This window comes from Babylonia areolata, chromosome 5, assembly GCF_041734735.1.
Source record: "Babylonia areolata isolate BAREFJ2019XMU chromosome 5, ASM4173473v1, whole genome shotgun sequence".
Classification (NCBI taxonomy): Eukaryota; Metazoa; Mollusca; class Gastropoda; order Neogastropoda; family Buccinidae; genus Babylonia; species Babylonia areolata.
In genome coordinates this window covers 50,483,031-50,504,339 of record NC_134880.1, presented here as the reverse complement: position 1 = coordinate 50,504,339, position 21,309 = coordinate 50,483,031, and the positions used below count along the sequence as shown (strand labels likewise).

General features: G+C 47.0%; 1 protein-coding gene across 3 annotated transcripts in view; it reads left to right on the top strand.

The window, feature by feature from the left end:
- Window positions 1–336: 336 nt before the first annotated feature.
- LOC143282143 (semaphorin-1A-like) overlaps window positions 337–21,309 on the top strand; it is a 217,146-nt gene continuing 196,173 nt past the window's right edge. For 2 of the 3 annotated variants that reach the window (XM_076587684.1, XM_076587682.1), the window contains exon 1: window positions 338–2,240. In XM_076587684.1, coding sequence (XP_076443799.1) covers window positions 2,084–2,240 — 157 coding nt within the window. In that variant the 5' untranslated portion in view covers window positions 338–2,083. Of the gene's footprint in view, window positions 2,241–21,309 lie in introns of all 3 variants that reach the window. The other variant, XM_076587683.1, reaches the window with a different exon arrangement.

The window sequence follows — 21,309 nt, the reverse complement described above, 5'->3', positions numbered from 1 at the left end:
TCAACTGGTCAGGCTCTCGTGAAAGGCTTTGTACAGAGAAGTTGACCCTCTCTCTCTCTCTCTTTTTCCCTCTCTCCTTCTCTCTCTCTGTCTCCTCCCTTCTGTCCCCGTCTTCTTGTCCCCAAAGTGAAGCGTCAGTTGCTGGTCGTGTCGCCAGAGCCACTTTTTGTTTGCCCTCAAACCTCATGGCGTGCTTGACACAAGCCCTCATGCATATGCAAAACACGCGGGGTCGCCCAATGAGAGGTCGACCTCGCCGTGCCGTCTCTCTCTCTCTCTCTCCCTCTCTCGCTTCCCTTTACTACGCCGCTTGGCTCAAGAAGGAGCTGTGTGTGCGCTTTGGGAACATGTGGCTGGAAGTTGTAAGCCTGCGTGCTTCAGTTGTGTTGAGGAACTGAGCGGGTCGAGGTTATTCTACGGCTCCTCTCTCTTTCTCTCTTCTTCTTCTACTTCTTCCTTCTCTCCAAAGCTGGTGTGTTGTTATTTTACCTGTGCCACCTGTTCGTTGTGGACTACCTGAATCTTCACCAACCATCTGGTGTGGAGGTTTCAAAATACACACCTGGGAACTGTTGTTGCCGTCAACGACCCACCAGTTGATGTGTTTCAACGGATTGTGGAAGGGGACTGTGGAAACTTATTGAAGTTTGAAAAACAGACCACGCGCGTGTGTGTGTGTGTATGTGTGTGTGTGTGAAATGTGTGTGTGTGAGAGGGTGAGTTTGAGAGCGGATCGTAGTGAGGAGCACCTGCTTGTTTACCTTTCAACTGGTGCGTGCGTTCGTTCGTTCGTTGGCTGGTGACGTTTTGTGACGCAAGGGCCTGTACCTTCCTACCTACCTTACTTACCTGCCTGTCACGTGCAGTGCGTCCTTTTGCACCACGAGCCAATGAGGACCAACAGAACAACCTGTGTGGTGCAAGTCACGTTTTGAAAAAGGAAAGAAGTATCTCGATTAGAAGAAAGAAAAGTATCCACTTTCTGTGTGTGAATTAATCGCATATTTGACGGTTATGATTTAAACCAAAGATAAACAACAACAACAACAACAAAAAACAAAGTTTGTTATATTTACAGTGAATCATCACTCAATAACTCAGATAAATCTTCTGCGTTAACTTCCTCAGATCTTCGTCTTGTCAAGAGTGAGAAATAGTTGTTGCTGTTTTATTTTTTTTTTGAAAACACCCGCACGAACGCCTGACGTCATATAAATTATGACGTTTCACAAACCCGCCTGGCCTTTTCGATGTTCTGGCCAGCAGGCGCCCAGGCTGTGACAGTGTGTCAGGAATAATAATCAGCCTTGACAGGGGGGTAATCGGCCGACCCCTTATTCCGATTATTGATCAGACCTGACCGGCTCAACATCATTAATCACGCTTCTCTTTAACCACACCAGTAGAGGTCTTCCACCCAGATTTTTGCCCAAGACAGAGAAGAAAAATAAAACCAAACGATCTGTGTAGTGAATTGTTGTGTGTGCTGGCCATTATACTAGGATATTTTGAAACAAAAAAAAAACAAACCCAAAAACTTACGTGTGAGTTTCAAACAGGGAAGATTCTACAGGGAAGATTTCTACGTGTTAATGACAGCTGCACGAAGAATCCGGAGTCATCATCTGGGAATGTGAAACTGTTCACTTCTGCACCTGTTCCTTCAGTCTTTCTCTTCGCTTCCAGAGTTTCTGTGATTCACAGAACTCCCCCCCCCCCCCCCTCCAGCGAGTAAAGGGGGAGGAGGATACTATACAGCGAGAGGAGGAACACAACACAGCCTTTCACTCATCCCGCCACCCCACCCCACCCCTCCCTACGTGATGGTTCAAAGCTGTTGATTCTTCATCAGCTGGGCCTGACCCTTCGCAGACACAGGGGGGGATTCCTCATCGCCACACGTGCAGTGCGCGCGGAGTGGAGTATAGTAAGTCTCAGACTTGCGTCATCGCCAAAGTTACGTCATATTAGCTTTCCTTGGGTTGCGGCAACAGCGTCACGGAGGAGTGGCTTTGAGTTTGAGTAACTGTGGAACCGGGAGTTGTCGCTGAGAGGAGGAAAAAAGATAAAGAAGACAGGCTGCATGGTCTGTGTGTGTGGACGTGGAATAACCATGGAGCATTCCCGAGGGCCTTGGAACTTGTGGGTGGTGATGGTGGTGGTGGTCGCTGTGGTCACCCCAGCTGTCCACTGTTCCTGGCAGGATGGCTGGGACCCCGTCTCCACCCTCAACATGATGGGTAAGAGAGAGAGAGAGAGAGAGTGTGTGTGTGTGCGTGTGTGGCGTGATGTCGTCTCGTCTTGTATATAAATATATCTGTGATTATTGTCTTCATCACGTCGAGTATGTGTGTGTGCGTACATGTGTAGTTTTGTGTCTGTGTGTCTGTCTGTTCGTCTGTGTGTGTGTGCGCGCGTACGTGTGTAGAACTTTGTGTGTGTGTGCCGGATAAGTGGTACTTGTTTTTGTTACAGCAGTTACAAATGTAACGTCGACTATTTTTTTTTTTTTTATATAAACATCCCGATTGTTAAAATTCCGAGCTCCTTTCGTACTTGTGAAAGGGAGAAAAGAGAAAGAGAATTCTGAAACTTGTTCATTCGATCTGTTGATACACTCCAAGATGCGCACGTGCGGCGCGCGAGTCTCCCACACCACTGAGTTCTGACGCACGTGCTTGTTGAGTAGTTAGTGTATTTTATTTCGTTTATATTCTTCTTCCTTTTTTTTTTTAATGCTAATTGAGGAGAGAGGAACAGGGAAAGTAATGATGATTTAAGGTATGAGTGGGGTGGAGGAGATAATAGGATTTTCGTCTAAAATCACTTAATGTGGATAGACGTTAAGCAAATGAACGAACGCACGTGTTTTCTGTCTGTGGAGTTCAGTGTCCAAGATAATGGAAGGGAGGTGAAACGATTGGAGATGAGCAAACTGGTCGAGCTGCCCGACCCGCACGTAAGGTCGTCAGAGGGGGGTGGGGGGGTGGGGGGGGGGAATAAGAATTATTGTTCAGTAACTTTGGGGAGATGATAATTTATTAGAAGAAGAAGAAGAAAGTGACACGCTGTTCAATGAAAATCTAAGGCCACTGGTATAATCTAGAAACTGATTGACCATCGAAAAGCAAGAAAGGGGGAAAAAATGTATCTTTTTATTTATTTATTTATTTTTAACTTCATTTCACCGTCTTTTACTTGATTTTACTTTCCTTTAGTTCTTTTAATTTTCAGCCGAGCGTATGCATAACAATATTCAAACTGCAGGATGATGGGTCAGGTTTGACGCCGCGTTGTCAGCTGTCAATCATTTTGTGGCACTGTGTGTGTGTGTGTGTGTGTGTGTGTGTGTGTGTGTGTGTGTGTGTGTGTGTGTGTGTGTGTGTGTGTGTGTGTGTGTCTGTGTGTGTGTGTGTGTGTGTGTGTGTGTGTGTCTGTGTGTGTGTGTGTGTGTGTGTGTGTGTGTGTGTGTGTGTGTGTGTGTCTGTGTGTGTGTTACCGCGACAAATTATCGTCGGTGTCTTTCGCGTTGGCCTACATGTACCACTGTGCGTGCGTGTATATATATATATATATACGTTATGACTTAATAGTTTGTCTTGTGTCGTTGTCTGTGTTTCTCTTTGTCTGTCTGTCTCTGTTTGTATATCTTTCTGTTCATCTGCAGCTGTAGATTATTTATCTGTAACTCGTCCGTTTCAGTTTGCCTCTCTTTCTGTCCGTCGATCATTCTACTTAATTTTCGTCAGTAAATGAGCCTCTCTCTGTTCTCCATTTCTTTTCCTGAAAGTGCTTCTGTCTGTCTGTCTGCCTGTCTCTGTCTGTTTCTGTCTGTTTCTATCTCTCTCTCTCTCTCCTCTTCTCTCTCTCTCTGTGCTTCCTCTTCCTCTTCAGTCTTCTTACTCTCTGTCTCTGTCTCTCGCTCTCTCTTCTTCTTCGTCTTCTTCTTCCTCTTCATCTTCAGTTTCTCTCTTCTTCCTCTTCATCTTGTCTTCCTCTCTCTCTCTCTCTCTCTCTCTCTCTCTCTCTCTCTTCTGCTGTATTGTCTGTCTTGCTGTGTTGTTGTTTTTTGTGTGTGTGTTTTTCCCCCCTAAAGTCTCCTATTTCTACCACACGAGCAAGATAGGGTGGTCGGTCGTCTCGGCTAACCTTGCGCCGTGGCGATTTGGCTGTGGGAATAAACTGTGGGCACGCGATAGCGCAGTGGATACCGTGGACTGCGTGTGTGTCTCTTTCTTAGTGTCTCCTTTACTTACATCGAACTCTTGTCTTGTTGTAAAAGGAGTCCTGTGTCTGTGGGTTTCTCGCTGTTTGTTCTGACTCTGTCTCTATCTTCCGCCGTGTGTTTTCTCTTTACTTTACTTTACTTACTTTGTCATGCCTGTCAGTCTGTTTGTCTGTGTGTTCTATACGAATGTGTGTTTTGGCTGGTCGTCGTATTTTTACGTATTTTTATTTTAGTTCTCTCCCTCTGTCTCTTTTTCATTTGATCTATGCGTCTCTCTCTCTCGCTGTCTCCCCTCCCTCCCCATTCTCTTTATTCCGGGCTTTCTCTCTGTGTGTGTGTGTGTGTGTGTGTGTGTGTGTGTGTGTCTGTCTGTCTCTATCTCTCTGTCTCTCTGTGCTTCTCTCTCTGTGTCTCGCTCTCTCTGATCATCTCTCTCTCTCTCTCCCTCTCTCTCTCTCTGTCTCTCGCTCTCTCTGAAAACTATCTCTCTCTCTCCCACTCTCTCTCGGTCTCCTCTCTCTCTCTCTCTATTCCCCCTCTCTCTCCCTCCCCCTCTCTGTCTCTCCCCTCTCTCTCTCCTTCCCTCCCTCCCCCACTCTCTTCCCCTCTCTCTCTTTCTCTCCCTCCCTCTCTCTCTTTCTCCCCTCTCTCTCCTCCCTCTCTCCCCTCTCTCCCTCCTCCCCCCACACACTCTCTCTCTCTCTCTTCCTCTCTTTCTCTCTCTCTGTCTCCATCAATCCATCCTTCCTCTCTCTGCCGGTGTCTTTGTCCCTCCTATCTCTGTGTCTTTGTCTCTGTGTGTGTGTGTGTGTGTGTGTGTGTGTGTGTGTGTTAATGATGAGACGTATCTATAGTCTGTCGGCAAGTCAGCCACAAGGGTCAGGGGAGAGAGAAAAAAAATCACAAACCCCTATCGCACCTGCGTCTCAAACCAGTAGTAATGATCACCACGGCAGAGCTTGTGTCTTCGATCGTCTGGCTGGGCTATGTCCGTTCGTGGTGTGTGTGTGTGTGTGTGTGTGTGTGTGCTGTTGTTGTCTCCATTTTTTTTTTCAGTTCCCTTTCCCCGCCCCAATTATATTATGTTGTTGTGCCGTATTTGAGTTGTTATAACAAAATATCAAATCACGTTCATGATAATGATATATATATATATATATAATAGTTCACTCTGTCAAGTTTCTGTGCGGATCGGAGACAGTTAAAGAAAAAAAAAAAGACAGTTGTAGTGGTAGTAGTAGAAGTGGTATAACTAACACTGAGTAAGCAATAGTGTGGGAGCAATGCACACGTGTGACACTCTCGTTTATTGAATTAAACTGAATGAATTAATGAACAGCAATGACAGGCAACATGGACGGACCTTGCAACAGCTGGTTGACTGTGTGTGTGTGTGTGTGTGTGTGAGAGAGAGAGAGAGGGTGACAGAGAGTGTGTGTGTGTGTGCGAGAGAAAGAGAAAGAGAGAGAGTGTGTGTTAGTGTGTGTGAGAGAGAGTGTGTGTTAGTGTGTGTGAGAGAGAGTGTGTGTGTGTGAGAGAGAGAGAGAGAAAGAAAGAGAGGTTGTATGTGTGTGTGTGTGTGTGTGTGTGTGTGTGTGTGTGTGTACATGTGTTCGGACACACGTCTTCAATTAGACACGACCTACTTACATGCACTTCATGCCAGTCCAGCCCCCTTCCGAGTCCGTCACTTTTAAGTTAACGACCGGCACCTGGAGACATGACCACAGGCAGTTAGTACACGGGGAACAGGAACAGGGGGAACTGTGGCCCTCTCTCTGTGGTTTGATGGGTAACCGGAACTTCTCCGGAGGCCTGTCCCACCCGGGGTGTTTGGTCAGCCTCACGCAGGGAGTTACGAGAAACTACGTGGGGGAGAGAGAGAGGGGGGTGGGGGGGGGGAGGAGGGGGAGACACACACAGAGAGAGAGAGAGAGAGAGATCCAGATGGTTTATTCAGTTAGGCCATAGCCCCATATGAATAAGGGGAGAGAGAGAGAGAGAGAGATTCAGATGGTTTATTCAATAAGGCCAGAGCCCCATATGAATAAGGAGAGACAGACAGACAGAGAGAGAGAGAAGAAAGTCCGCACTGACTGTGACTTTGATTTCTGCACCATGTGAGTGCAATGGCTTACACATATGGGTATTTGATTTCTGCACCATATAAGTGCAATGGCTTACACATATGGGTATTTGCAATACTCTCTCTTCCACCGAGTCTTGTATAACAAGGGAAAACTTCGCGATTATCAGTTGGGGGTGGGGCGAGCAGGTGAAAGTCAACACGTGTCAGTTGTGTGAGGTAGAAGAATGGTCAGAGCTCTAGCCGAAGTTCCCTGATAAAATCGACAGTGTCTAGTAGGTTAAGTACTCGGCGTTTTCTGAAAGGTCATCACCAGAGAGAGAGAGAGAGAGAGAGAGTCGAATCGACGGTTATATGTATTTGTTGTCAAAGATCATAAACAGCTCTGCTTGTTGTCAAAAATCATAACCGTTTCGTAAATTTTACTGCTCGTATTAAAAGGCTAGAGAGCACTTATCACTCATCGATAATAGAACAACTAATTATACTGTTCGGACAAACACAAGTTTGTGAGTTATTGGCAGTAGACTAGTCATTTGCTCGCAGCTTCCGGTAGTCAGTCATTGATCGTAATAAAGTGTTCAGAAAATGCGAAGTATCAATGTCTTTCGTAAAATGTCACAAAGAAATGGTTCCTTGTAGTTGTACAGGAAAGTGGAGATACAGACAGACAGGGGATGGAGGAGAGAGAGAGAGAGAGAGAGAGAGAGAGAGAAGAAGAAGAAGAAGAAGAAGAAGAAGAAACAAAACAGCCCTGAACAGTTTAAAGCAGAACGGTTTAATCAAGAGGACAGTCCGTACTGAGACAGGAGAGACGCAGATCTGTGTTCTGTCGGATCGTTTTGATTTTGAACATCGTTCAAGAGTAAAAGGATAGAGAGAGAGCGAGGGTGAGAGAGAGACAGAGACAGACAGACAGAGACACAGAGAGAGAGAGAGAGAGAGAGAGAGACCAAAGGCCAGTAAAAGAACCAAACGAAAAGAAGAAGAAAACAAAAACGACAAAGGAAAGAATCACAGCCCAAGGACAAAAACAGAACTCTGGTAAAAAAAAAAAAAAAAAAAAAAAAAAAAAAAAAGGGGGGGGGGGCAGGGGATGGGTGGTGGGGTGAGGGGGGGGGGGATGGGGGCATGGGAAGCGAGGCAGCGGTATTGGGGGAGGGGAAGAGGAGGGGAGGGGAAGGGGGAAGGAAAGGGACTTGAACGGAAACCTCATCGGAAAGAAGTCCGGGCACATCCGTTTCTTGCATGATGCAGTAGTAGTAGTAGTAGTTGTAGTGGGCCCAGCAAGCAGAGCTGGCGGAGGAGGATGGAGGAGGAGGAGGAGGAGAAAGAGGAGGAGAAGGAGGAGGAGGAATACTAGAAGGGCGCCCCAAGGAAGCCAGTCAGTATGAGGGGCTAATGTGGCCAGACAGCTTGCAATGCCCTCCGTGCAAACAAAGAGATTAACGAGCCATCCGTCCCCCGACATCCATTCCATCACCGCTTTTGCGTCACACCACACCACACCCCACACACTCACCCCCACCCCCACCTTGCCCTGCCCCCCGCCCCCCCCCCCCCCCCTCCCCCCCCCCCCCTCCCCACCCCGATCCTTCACATCGTCGTCATAAGGAGGAAGAGAAGAAAACTGAAACGACCAGCGGCAAAGAAGAGGAAAGGAAAGAAAGAAAGCTGGCATCAACACTGCGCTGAGCAGCGCACACATAGAGAGAAGAGAAACAGACAGACAGAGCACGAGAGAGAGAGAGAGACAGAGAAGGAAGAGAGAGAAGAGAGACAGAGAGAGAGAGAGGGGGGAGGGAAATAGGGGGGGAGAGGAGAGAGAGAGGAGGGAGGGAGAGGAGAGAGAGAAGGGGCAGGGAGAGAGGGAGGGACGGAGAGAGAGAAGAAAAACAGGCAGAGCACGAGAGAGAGAGAAGGAGGGGGACAGACAGAGCACTAAAGAGAGAGAGAGAGAGGTGGAAGGGTGTTCGGGGGCCGGGGGGAGGGGGGTAGTCAGGAGGGCTAGCTGTACGGCGGAACCAGCCTGCCTGGTCGATGCTGTCAGCATCGAAACGAAATGCCGGCCCCTTGCATGGATTAAACTAAAGTTTGCGCTTTGAGGAAAAAACAGACAAACACACAAACAAACAAACAAACGACAGCAAACAAGATGAAGGCGAAAGGAAGAAAGAAAGAAAGAAAGAAGGAAAGAATAGTGTAGTGGAAGAGGAGAAGAAGAGAACGAACAACAGTTCTGTCTGGAACCTGTTTGAATGTCGATTGAACTAGGTCTATTACCGACAACAAACATTAAGAATAAAATTTAAAAAAAGGAATCTGAGGAATACGTTATTTATATCACATGTAGTAATGGACACATCTTCAGATTCATGCCTTATATTAATTGTTTGGCACTGTAGAAGGTGAGATGATTTCATGTTAAACAAATGCTCTCTCTCTCTCTCTCTCTCTCTCTCTCTCTCTCTCTCTCTCTCTCTGAATTTCGCAATCTACATAAATAAGGCATCCCAGTTAAGGTCGTGCTACATGTATGGATAATGAAATTCAAAACCCTTGGCATGCAATATACACGTTGTTTTCTTTCGTCTGATTTTCATCCCTGCCCCACTGTTCCCTTTGACATGGGCAAAAAAGTCCAGTTCAGTAAACTATTTGTCTTGTCTTGTCTTGTCTTGTCTTGTCTGTCTTGTCTCAGAATTTATGTGTCACACACACACACACACACACACACACACACACACACACACACACACACACACACACATATATATATATGTGTGTGTGTGTGCATATATATATATATATATATATATATATATATATATATATATATATGTGTGTGTGTGTGTGTGTGCATCTCTTTCTCTCTCTTTCTCTCTGTGTATAATATATACATATATATATCTGTCATGTCATCCCTTCAGCACACAAATCACGAAGCAAGCTGTTTAGAGTCAACAGACTGGACGGACAGGGCTGATTGAGTGGTAGCTGGAGCGGAACTAAACACTTCGCTCGTGCCTTACCTGCCCCCCCCCCCCCACCCCCCCCCCCCCCACCCCCCTTCCAACCCGCTACACCACTCCCCGCACAACCTTGGGCTGACAAAAATCCCTTGCCGCTTGATTTCACTGCTACAGGACTCTGTGACGGGATTTGGTCGGGATCTGGCACGGCGCCCACACAGAAACCCACGACTGTATTGTAGTAGTAGTAGTAGTAGTAGTAGTATATATATATATATATATATATATATATATATATATATATATATATATATATATATATATAGTATACGCTGCGAGCTCTATGGTGGCTTAAACTCAAAATCAAACCAGCCAGGGTCAAGTCTTGGCCGGGGATTTAGTTTTTTTTGGGGGGGTGTGCGTTGTACACAAAGTCTGGATGTTGGCAGTGGCGTGAGCAGCGACTTGTAGTGGTGGATTAAAGAAAAGAGTTGTTGTTGGGGCCTGTTGTTGTTGTTGTTGTTGTGCTGGACGACTGAAATAGAATATTGTGGTTTCCGTTTCTCTCTGAGAATGTTCGTGAACCGACATTTGATTGTGTGTTTGTGTGTCAGACGTTTGCCTGTCTTTCTGTCTCTTGTGATTAAATATCTGTCTCCTCTCTCTCACTCTCTCTCTCTCTCTCTCTCTCTCTCTCTCTCTCTCTCTCTCTCACTCTTTCTTGCTCTCTCTCGCTCTCACTCTCCCTTTCTCTCGCTCGCTCGCTCGCTGTCTCTCCTCTCTTTTTATCCCCTCCATACATACCTGACCATCATCCCTCTGTCCCATCTCAGTCCAACCTTTGTTTTTTTTCCTCTCCCCCCCCCCCCCACACTCTGCCTCTCCCCCCCTTCACCCCCTTATTTTGCTGCTTCGTTTGATTAGTCCTTGGGTTGGCAGAACAAGCCGTGAAGATTTACTTAGCTCCATACCCATTCCCTGTCTGTGACTACTGTGTAAAAGGGCGAAAGAAAACATAATATAGCATTATATGTACGACTACACCAGCAAAGCTCAGTGAAATCCGATGTATGTTAACTTGTGTCAAAAGACCAGTGGGTCATAAAATTGATAAAAACAAACCTTATATCGGTTTCTAAATGTGGAGTGAGGGCTTTAGAGGTAACGCGTCCTCGTAGGAAGCGAGAGAATCTGAGAACGCTGGTTCGAATCACGGCTCAGCCGCCGATGTTTTCTCCCCCTCCATTAGACCTTGAGTGGTGATCTAGACGCTAGTCATTCGGATGAGACGATAAACCAAGGTTCCGTGTGCAGTATGCACTTAGCGCAGGTAAAAGAACCCACGGCATCAAAGGATTTTTCCTGGCAAAATTCTGTAGAAAAATCCACTTCGACAGGAAATAAAATAAAATAAAAAAATTAAAAAAAGAAAATAAAAACAACAACAACAACTACAGTTAAGCAAAGATGGCAACATCCCTTTGTGACAATTCACACAAAAATCAGTTATACTAATAGTGCACAAACAAAAAGCCAGCGAAAATTAAACGTGCCAATTGTTGAGAAGCGAGGAAAAGGTGATTTGATCAGATAAGACCCATTACGAATGACCCGACCAGAAGAAGATTATGCAGCGTTGGGGCTATTATCAGCTAGCAGATGATGATGCCTGCACCTAATATTTGTGAATGTGTGGCCTGAAAACTTCCCCATAATGTTGATGGTTGGTTTTTGACGTCTGTTAGTGTCACTGGTCTGTTTGGACATGATTTATTGGTTGTGATGATGCACATCAGCTATGCTTGTTTCTTTAAATAACAAACGATAATGACGGAATTGGAGTTAAGGAAACGCCCAACGCCCTTACCCTTTTCTATAAAATTACGTGCGTGTGTGCGTGCATGCGTTTGAGTGTGTGTGTGTGTGTGTGTGTGTGTGTGTGTGTGTGTGGTTGTGTGGAAGAAGAAGAAGAAGAAGAGAGAGAGAGAGAGAGAGAGAGAGAGAGAGAGAGAGAGAGAGAGAGAGAGAGAGAGAGAGAGAGAAACCATGGCGCGAGGGAGAAAGACGGAAGATGGAAGTCATAACGATTGCTAAAATTTAAATTGTTATCAAAACCGATGTTGAAATTCTACATCCATCACTTCACGACACAGGAAAACGAGCCCGTCAGTTGTTTTTTTTTAAATTTTTATTTATTTTATTTTATTTTATTTTAATAACCATCTTTAGACGCACTGACAGATGTGTGACGCCTCCGCCTTTCCGAATATTACTTCCTCCCTATAAACTAAAGAACTGGGGGTGGAGGAGGTGGGACAAGGGGAGGTGCAGGGGGTGCGGGGGGCGGGTGTGGGGGGGTTAATTTTGATAATAAACTGCACGTGCACAGCCAGATTTATTTCCAGCAAATAATAAGACGCCTGGCTATTTTGACACATCCTATCATCCGTCATGGCAGCAATCCCTGGCTGAAAAAAAAAAAAATGGGTGGGGGGGGTGATGAGGCGAGGGGTGTGGGGGGGTTGTGCTTTGGGGAAGGGGGGTGAGTGGGAGGGGGTTGGTGGAGATGGGGGTGTGTGAGATGGGAAGGAGGGAGGGGCAAGGGAGAAGGAACGGGGAGTGGTGGGCCGTTTTGGCAAGTAAGCCCAGTTTGAATTATTTCATTCTGCCTTGTGCGACACTGGTCGGAAAAGCGATGGATTTCGACTTAAAATTCAAGAGACGAAAGCGATGGATTTCGACTTAAATTAAGAGACGGGACTGCGAATCAAGAATTTTTCTGCTGTTGCTTTTCGCATGGGAAAACCACCTTTGACACTGGTATCCGACGCTTCCGTTTGCAAGTCTGTAGCTCTATCCGACCGCTCCGTCAATAACAGGCTGTATTCACTGAGATGATAATCATGGTTATGGCTTTATTTAGGGCGCACGTTTTATATGTTTTCCCCACAGCCTGAGAGTCTGATCTCTCTAGGCAATTCTTCTCACCTGCAAAGCGATAGAACTGAGGGAGGGAGGGAGGCGAGAGAAAGGTTGGGGGGGGGGAGGGAAAGGTTGAAGGAGGAGGCGAGGGAAAGGTTGAGGGAGTGAGGGTGGCGAGGGAAAGGTTGGGGGGGGGGGAGGGAGGCGAGGGAAAGGTTGGGGGGGGGGGGAGGGGAGGGAAAGGTTGAAGGAGGGAGGCGAGGGAAAGGTTGAGGGAGTGAGGGTGGCGAGGGAAAGGTTGAGGGAGTGAGGGTGGCGAGGGAAAGGTTGGGGGGGGGGGGGGAGGGAGGCGAGGGAAAGGTTGGGGGGGGGAGGGAGGCGAGGGAAAGGTTGGGGGGGGGAGGGAGGCGAGGGAAAGGCTGGGGGGGGGAGGGAGGCGAGGGAAAGGTTGGGGGGGGAGGGAAGGGAGGCGAGGGAAAGGTTGGGGGGGGGGGAGGGAGGCGAGGGAAAGGTTGGGGGGGGGGGAGGGGAGGGAAAGGTTGAAGGAGGGAGGCGAGGGAAAGGTTGAGGGAGTGAGGGTGGCGAGGGAAAGGTTGAGGGAGTGAGGGTGGCGAGAGGTTGAAGGAGGGAGGCGAGGGAAAGGTTGAGGGAGTGAGGGAGGCGAGGGAAAGGTTGAAGGGAGGCGAGGGAAAGGTTGAAGGAGGGAGGGAGGCGAGGGAAAGGTTGAAGGAGGGAGGCGAGGGAAAGGTTGAGGGAGTGAGGGGTGGCGAGGGAAAGGTTGGGGGGGGGGGGGCAGGCGAGGGAAAGATTTGGGGGGGGGGGGAGGCGAGGGAAAGATTGGGGGGGGAGGGGGCAGGCGAGGGAAAGGTTGAAGGAGGGAGGCGAGGGAAAGGTTGAGGGAGTGAGGGAAAGGTTGAAGGAGGGAGGCGAGGGAAAGGTTGAGGGAGGGAGGCGAGGGAAAGGTTGAAGGAGGGAGGCGAGGGAAAGGTTGAAGGAGGGAGGCGAGGGAAAGGTTGAGGCGAGGGAGGGAGACGAGGGAAAATGTTGAAGGGAAGCGAGGGAAAGGTTGAAGGAGGGAGGCGAAGGAAAGGTTGAGGGAGGGAGGGAGGCGAGGGAAAGGGTGAAGGAAGGAGGGAGGCGAGGGAAAGGTTGAAGGAGGGAGGGAGGCGAGGGAAAGGTTGAAGGGAAGCGAGGGAAAGGTTGAAGGAGCGAGGGAGGCGAGGGAAAGGTTGAAGGGAAGCGAGGGAAAGGTTGAAGGAGCGAGGGAGGCGAGGGAAAGGTTGAAGGGGAGGGAGGCGAGGGAAAGGTTGAAGGAGGGAGGCGAGGGAAATGTTGGGGGGGGGAGGGAGGCGAGGGAAAGGTTGGGGGGGAGGGAGGCGAGGGAAAGGTTGAAGGAGGGAGGCGAGGGAAAGGTTGGGGGGGGGGAGGGAGGCGAGGGAAAGGTTGAGGGGGGAGGGAGGCGAGGGAAAGGTTGAAGGGGGGGGAGGGAGGCGAGGGAAAGGTTGAGGGAAGGAGGGAGGCGAGGGAAAGGTTGAAGGAGAGAGGGAAGAGTCATCGTTTGCTATTTATTTGTTTCCTGCACGCACGTGTGTCGTCGCTTTTCTCCGAAAGCTGCAATGACAGGGTGGAGTTGACTAGAAAAGGTCAGGTGGCCTGCACTGACAGAGCGATTACCCTGTCGTCCTGTTTCTTTATGTTTCCTGAAGCCCTGTTCCGATTTCTTCCTCTCAGGTCAAAGATAAGTTCTGTTCTGGCCAGTGAGGAACCCCGGCCCTTCGTTCATAAATCTCAGCGTCATTATGACGTCGTCGGGCTGTTTTGGCCAATGAAGTACCTGCTCTGGCGTCATACCTTTGAGCCTCAGATTTTCCGGCTTATTTCTGAAGTGTTTCCGAGACAGTTCCGTTAAGTTGATCTGAGCTGCAGGACGGGCGCAATAGCCGAGTGGTTAAAGCGTTGGACTGTCAATCTGAGGGTCCCGGGTTCGAATCACGGTGACGGCGCCTGGTGGTTAAAGGGTGGAGATTTTTACGATCTCCCAGGTCAACATATGTGCAGACCTGCCAGTGCCTGAACCCCCTTCGTGTGTATATGCAAGCAGAAGATCAAATACGCACGTTAAAGATCCTGCAATCCATGTCAGCGTTCGGTGGGTTATGGAAACAAGAACATACCCAGCATGCACACCCCAGAAAACGGAGTATGGCTGCCTACATGGCGGGGTAAAAACGGTCATACACGTAAAAGCCCACTCGTGTGCATACGAGTGAACGCAGAAGAAGATCTGAGCTGTACAACCTACGAACGCATTTGACCAGATCTTGGCGAATGCCTTTGTTTGTTTTTTGTTTTTTTGTTTTTTCAAACCTATTTTTATCTCTCTTTTATTTCGTCTTATATATATATATATATATAAACTGTATGAGTGATTTGTGAAGGGACGTGGTTGTCTTTTTGCCGAATCATTGTGGCTTGCTTGAGGTGCGCTCTTGCGCGGGAGCGGATTTGCTGAGTGTGTGGTATGCGACTAAGGTCTCAAAGCAAAATTTGACTTCTTCACCTGTTCAAACGTAGGAGGAATTGATTTATTTACACGATTTGAAAGCAATTGCATTACTTCTTCGAAAAAGTGTTTGTGACGCGAAGGCATAGTTTATATATATATATATATATATATATATATATATATATATATATATATATACACACACACACACACACACACACACAGAGAGTTCACGAATCAACAAGTTTTTCTTGTTCTGGATTCAACATGTATGTGATGTGTGCGTCAGTGAATGATTCTCACTTTCGATGGTGCACTGTTGAAATCGATATACCACGTTTAAGGTGCACTGTTGAAATCGATATACCACGTTAAAGGTGCACTGTTGAAATCGATATACCACGTTTAAGGTGCACTGTTGAAATCGATATACCACGTTTAAGGTGCACTATTGAAATCGATATACCACGTTTAAGGTGCACTGTTGAAATCGATATACCACGTTTAAGGTGCACTGTTGAAATCGATATACCACGTTTAAGGTGCACTGTTGAAATCGATATACCACGTTTAAGGTGCACTGTTGAAATCGATATACCACGTTTAAGGTGCACTATTGAAATCGATATTCCACGTTTAAGCAAAACGCCGTGTGAACCCCCTCAATCCTCCTCGCTCTCTCTATTTTAAAAAAAAAAGCAAAAAAAAAAAAGAGCAAAGCTACCGGAAATAAAACATAGACGAAAAAAATTGTAACGACACACACAAACAGAACGTCTCTCTTTTTTTTTAATGATGATTTGCACAGTGTGTGTGACAACCATACCTACGTCATAAAAAGCCCAGACCACCTTTCACCGTTGACTGGGGGAAGGGGGGGGGGGGGAGTGGGGGTAGGGAGGTGGGGGGTGGGGGGCATTGAATTCCATCCATCCCGTGTTCACTTTAATGTGGTGTGCGGTGACTCACGCTCCAGCTTTGAATTTGTTTGTCACCTCTCGCAAGGTCGCATGAAAGTAGAGAGAGAGAGAGAGAGAGAGAGAGGGGGGGGGGGTGCTGGGGGGCGGGGGAGGGGTAGCCGCGATGAAAGATTGCATAGTATGTTGAATTTCAAATGTGCATACCCCCCCCCCTCTCTCCCTCTCTTTCTCTCTCTCTTTTGCTGGTACGCTTGCTTGCTCTTTCTTTAAAAAAAAAAAATTTTTTTGGGGGTGATCCGTCTACCGTGTCTCCATGTCCAACGCTATACGTTTTCTTCAACACGTATGCTACATTTATTATAGAGAGCTCGTTTTTCACGGAGGAATAATGAAATCAGTGGAATACGTATTTCAATTCAATAAGACGTGAATAAACCACACACGTGTAAATATGTACATGAATGTCCGTGCGTGCGCCCCCCCCCCCCTCCACCCCCCCCCCCTCCCACACACACACATATGTTTCAGCCAAATACAATCCTCCCTCTCTCTCTCTCTCTCTCTTGTGAAGATAGCTCACAAAACGTGTTGTGCTGTGCTGTGGTGTTTGAGGCCATGATTGAAAGGCGATAGTGGTTTGCACACACACCTAGTTTACCTGGAGACAGTCCGTTAACGGGGCGCTGCCACCCCTCTCCTCCCTCCCCCTCCCTCCCCCTCTCCTCCACCCCCCCCCCCCTCTCCTTTAGTACAGTATAGGGCACTGACTACTGTCGACCCCACCCAACGCCAACCCCCCCCATCCACCACCCCCTTTCCTTGTCACTGTCACTGTCACCTTTACTGGCCTGACCCGACACACCTGAATGTGACGTAAATCGTTGTAGACACACATACACACACCTTTTGCATATATATATATATATGTGTGTGTGTGTGTGTGTGTGTGTGTGTGTGTGTGTGTAATTATAGGCGTTGAATAGTACTTCACTTCATACATGTATGTATGTGTGTGTGTGTTTTTCGTTTATTCATTTATAGTCTATTCATCTAAGATGATGACATTAGACTGAAATGTGTGTGTGTGTTTGTGTGAGTGTGCGCACGCGTGCATGATTGTGTGTGTGTGCGCGTATGTGTGTGTGTGTGTGTGTGTAAGAACCCTCCCCCCCCCCCCTAAAAAAAACAACAACAAAAAAACCCAAAAAAAAACCCCGAAACAGACGTTTTCAAGTCGCGTGACTTCATACATGAGTGCACAAGCTAGGCTTGTGTCATCTACCTGTCGCGGTTTTCCCTTCCTGCTCCTCCTACGCGGATTTTTCTTCTCCTTCTTCTTCTTCTCCTCCTCCTCCTTCTTCTTCTTCCCTTATTTTTTTTCTTTTCTTTTCTTCTTTTCTTCGGTTTTGGTCAGTACGGGTTGCCCTGATGATTATCGTGCAAGCCTTTTGATAGTTGAGATGAGACATAGTGTAAAATTAGATCAATCGTACGTGAGGTTAAAGATTGGGAAGTTTGCTAAACGGCTTGACGTGATCTATATATATATAATATGAAGCGGAAGCGCTGACGAAATAACTGTTTACCGGAACCTGTTTGCCTCTCACTGCTTTGAGTGCTTTTGAAATATAAAGGAGATGAATGACAGTGTATGCTTGTTTGTTTTTGTTGTCCCTTTTATTTATAACTTAAACATCTGGAGATAGATATACAGAAAGATATCTGTAGATAGATAATAAAGTGCTTTTGATTTCATTTGATTTGATTTTGATTGATTGGATAGATCTCCGAAAAGTTCTCCGAAATTCGTGAGGCCTCCGATCTGCACACACACACACACACACACACACACACACACACACACACACACACTCATACACAGACACACATAGGGACACGGACACGCACACACACACACACACACACACACACAGGGAGAGAGGGAGATGGAGAGGGGGGGAAGTGAGAGAGAGAGAGAGAGACACACACACACACACAGAGAAACAGATAAAAGGACAGAGAGAGAGACAGAGAGAGCACAGAAGCATAATATAACTCACTGTCCAAAAGGGGGAGTTATAAATTCAGTCAGCCATGGGCTGTGTCCTCTTGTCCTGCATCCCCACCATTCTGCGGGTCGTCTCCCCCTGTAAAAAAAAAAAAAAAAAAAAAAAAAAAACAAAAAAAACCTCACCTTTTCTTTCCCTGGTACAATACACACCCCTTCCCCTCCACTCTCCCACACCCTCACCCACCCTTACCTCCAGCTCTCACCCCCCCCCACCTCCACCCCCCCACACCCCCCATCCCCTCCCGACCCTTGACCTGAGGAACGAGGCGGGAGGAAGGTGGTGGATGGTGGGGGGAGGGGGAGGGGGTTGGAGGGAGAAGTAATTTCTGTGACCGTTGCTCTCGTTGTATTAGTCGAGGACGTGCCAGCTGTTTTTTCGGTTTTGTATGGGACTGTATAGCTAGGGGTGAATATGTTTGCATGGGTAGAAAGGAGGAAAAGTATTGCGAGAGGGGATAGGTTGAATATATTCAGCTTTGGCGTATATATATATATATATTTATTAAATGATATCTATAGGGGAATAAACCTGTTTACAAATGCTCACGTCTCGAACAGGATTTCCCTCTTTTTTTCGTCACACACACACACACACACACACACACACACACACACACACACACACACACACACACACACACACACATATGCTCACGTCTCGAACAGGATTTCCCTCTTTTTCGTCACACACACACACACACGTGCGCGCACGCACACGCACGCGCGCACACACACACACCCCACACTTCCCCCCACACACACATGTGCGTCTTTCATATATATATATATATATATATATATATATATATATATATCTGCCCCCCCCCCCTCTCTCTCTCTGTCACTCTGTCCCCTCTCTCTTCTCATACACCATGCCTCTCTCTCTCTCTCTCTCTGTCTCTCTTTCTGTCTTTTTTTCTTCTTTCTCTCTTTCTTTCCAAGCCCACACACACTAATGCCAGGCGAGGACCGAGTCGGGGGGGCCATTGCGAGAGAAAAGAAAAGTATGGCAGCAGCCCCCCCACCTGATCCAATAAATACTGTTTACCGAGGCTTTTCTGACAAGCCTCCTCCCTTGTCCTCGGGTCTGTGTAGGACTAGTATAGGGGGGGATCCAGAGAATACAGAATCACAGGGTGTGTGTGTTTGTGTGGGGGTGGGGGTGGTGGTGGGGTGGGGGGGCGGGGGAGGGTAGTGACTTGTGTTTATAATAAGTATCGTTAATAATATGAGAGGCATCAGTGGTAAGAAACCCTGCCTAGGTAAGGCTGGACAGTACAAGGTCCTCAGAGAATACATCTGAGGGGTATATGAGAGGCATCAGAACTGTTGGTGAAGTGTGTGTGTGTGTGTGTGTGTGTGTATCAATCACAGGGGAGAACGTGGGGGTGGATGTTTTGGGGTTAGGGTGGGTTGGTGGTAGTTGGAAATCTGTTATTTATTTATTTATATTTTTTTTAATGTATAGAAACGAGTGGTGTCCAGCTTTCTGACACAGTGTGTGCACATCAAGTTTAGTTCGTGCCATGGAAGCACAGACAGCCGACATTATACCGAAAGAACTGTTCTATATCACACCATATCATGTACATGCCTATTCTTTTTTTTCTTTTTCTTTTTTTTTATCAACATAACACACACACACACACACACACACACACACACACACACACACACACACACACACACACACACACACACACACTCACTCACTCACTCACACTCACACACACACACACACACACAGAGGCATCACAGAGCGCCACACATGTCATGTCGTCACAAATCAGAGACGAAAGGCTGTGACGGTAGTGGGCCAGCGTTCAAGTTCTCGTGTTGCTTGATAACCCATTTTCTGTCATTATTCGTTTCCCACCACAGTGACTGTGTAATATGTGGGAAAGGAGGGCAGTATCTCACTCCCAACAGGCTATTGTCACTGGTATCGAGCGAAATTTGGAGTCGGTAGGTCAAATCGAGCTCTGAATCACGAGCCATTGCTCCTTACTCGAATCTCATATCAGTACTTGGCTTGTACAAACAACTGCCGCTAGAATCGGGCACATAATTTTCGGCGCTATCAACATTATCGTCGTCATTACTGATAAGTATTTGTGACGGGTTCTGTCACAAAGCTGGGTGGTGGGGGGAGGGGCGGTGGGGGGCGGAGGGGGGGGGTTAATATATATATATTTTTTTTTTTATACACAACATTATACAAAATTACAAGTCAGAGCATTTCGTGTTCTGAGTTGTTCACATAATGCATGCATGTGTGGGCGTGTGAGTGGGGAGAGCGAGAGACAGAGAGAGACAGAGAGAGACAGAGACAGAGAGAGAATGCGAATGCAAAATGCGAGCAATCTATTCCTCAACATAAATTGTAAATCATACATCTTCACACATGATGATTATACGCACCATACAAACACCATTGCCGTCAACAGAGAGAGTGGAAAGGTATGTCTGTCTGTCTGTTTTTTTTTTGTTTGTTTTTTTGTTTTTTTTTTTAATTGAACTTTTCTCTTCTTTCTTCTCAGGCCTGACTCGAAAGAGCTGATTGTAGGCTGTGGTCGAAGACGCCGATTAAGGGACATTCATGGTTTTAAATAGCCATTTTCTAACTTTGGTTGGGACGGAAATAACCCCTCACAGCTGTTAAGAAACTTCCTGGAACGAACAAACACACAGACACACAGACACACACACACACACACACACACACACACACACACACACACACACACAGTGACACACACACTCACACAGACACACACACACACACACACACACATACAGAGTGACACACACTCACACACAGTGACACGCGCGCGCGCGCGCACACACACACACACACACACACGATGGAAGAAATGTGGAGCATTCAGACTTCCGCTCAGACACCGTAAAACAGCTTGTCGTTTTCGGGTAGTTCCTTTCTTCAAAGACTGGTGTCCAGAATTAAGACAGGCCGCCGACACGATCACCAGACTGAGATTCAAGAACCAGACAATAAAAACCAACAATCAATCAAACTAAAAAAACCCCAGAGAACAACAGCGAGTGTCCCAGGTTCGATTCAAGCAAAAACCGAGGATTTGGATTGTCATCTCTGCAATGCCCTGTCAAAAATTAATATGCAGTGAGTGGTGGTCTGGTTGCTAGTATTTTTGTACGAGACGAAAAACCGAGGTCCCGTTTGCAGCATACACTTCAATATGAGAGCGTACACTGCATGCAGTATCACAATTAAAAAAAAATGATAAAAGAATGTAGGACTGAAGAACACGTGAGTTTCCATTGCAAACACTTGTTCTGTCGTGTACTGTAAAAGACCATATTTTCAGCACAACACAAACGATAGTTCCAGGACAACACAAACACAAACGTTAATTCTTGGACAACACAAACGTTAGGTCTGTTGTATTGTATTTCTCTCTCTCTCTCTTTTTTTTTTTTTTTTTTCACAGCAGATTTCTCTGTGTGAAATTCGGGCTGCTTTCCTGTCCCCGGGGAGAAGGCGTCGCTACACTGAGAGCGCCATACTTTTTTTTTTTTTTTTTTTAAGGCACAAAGTCCTGCTAACATTGACCTGGGTGATCTC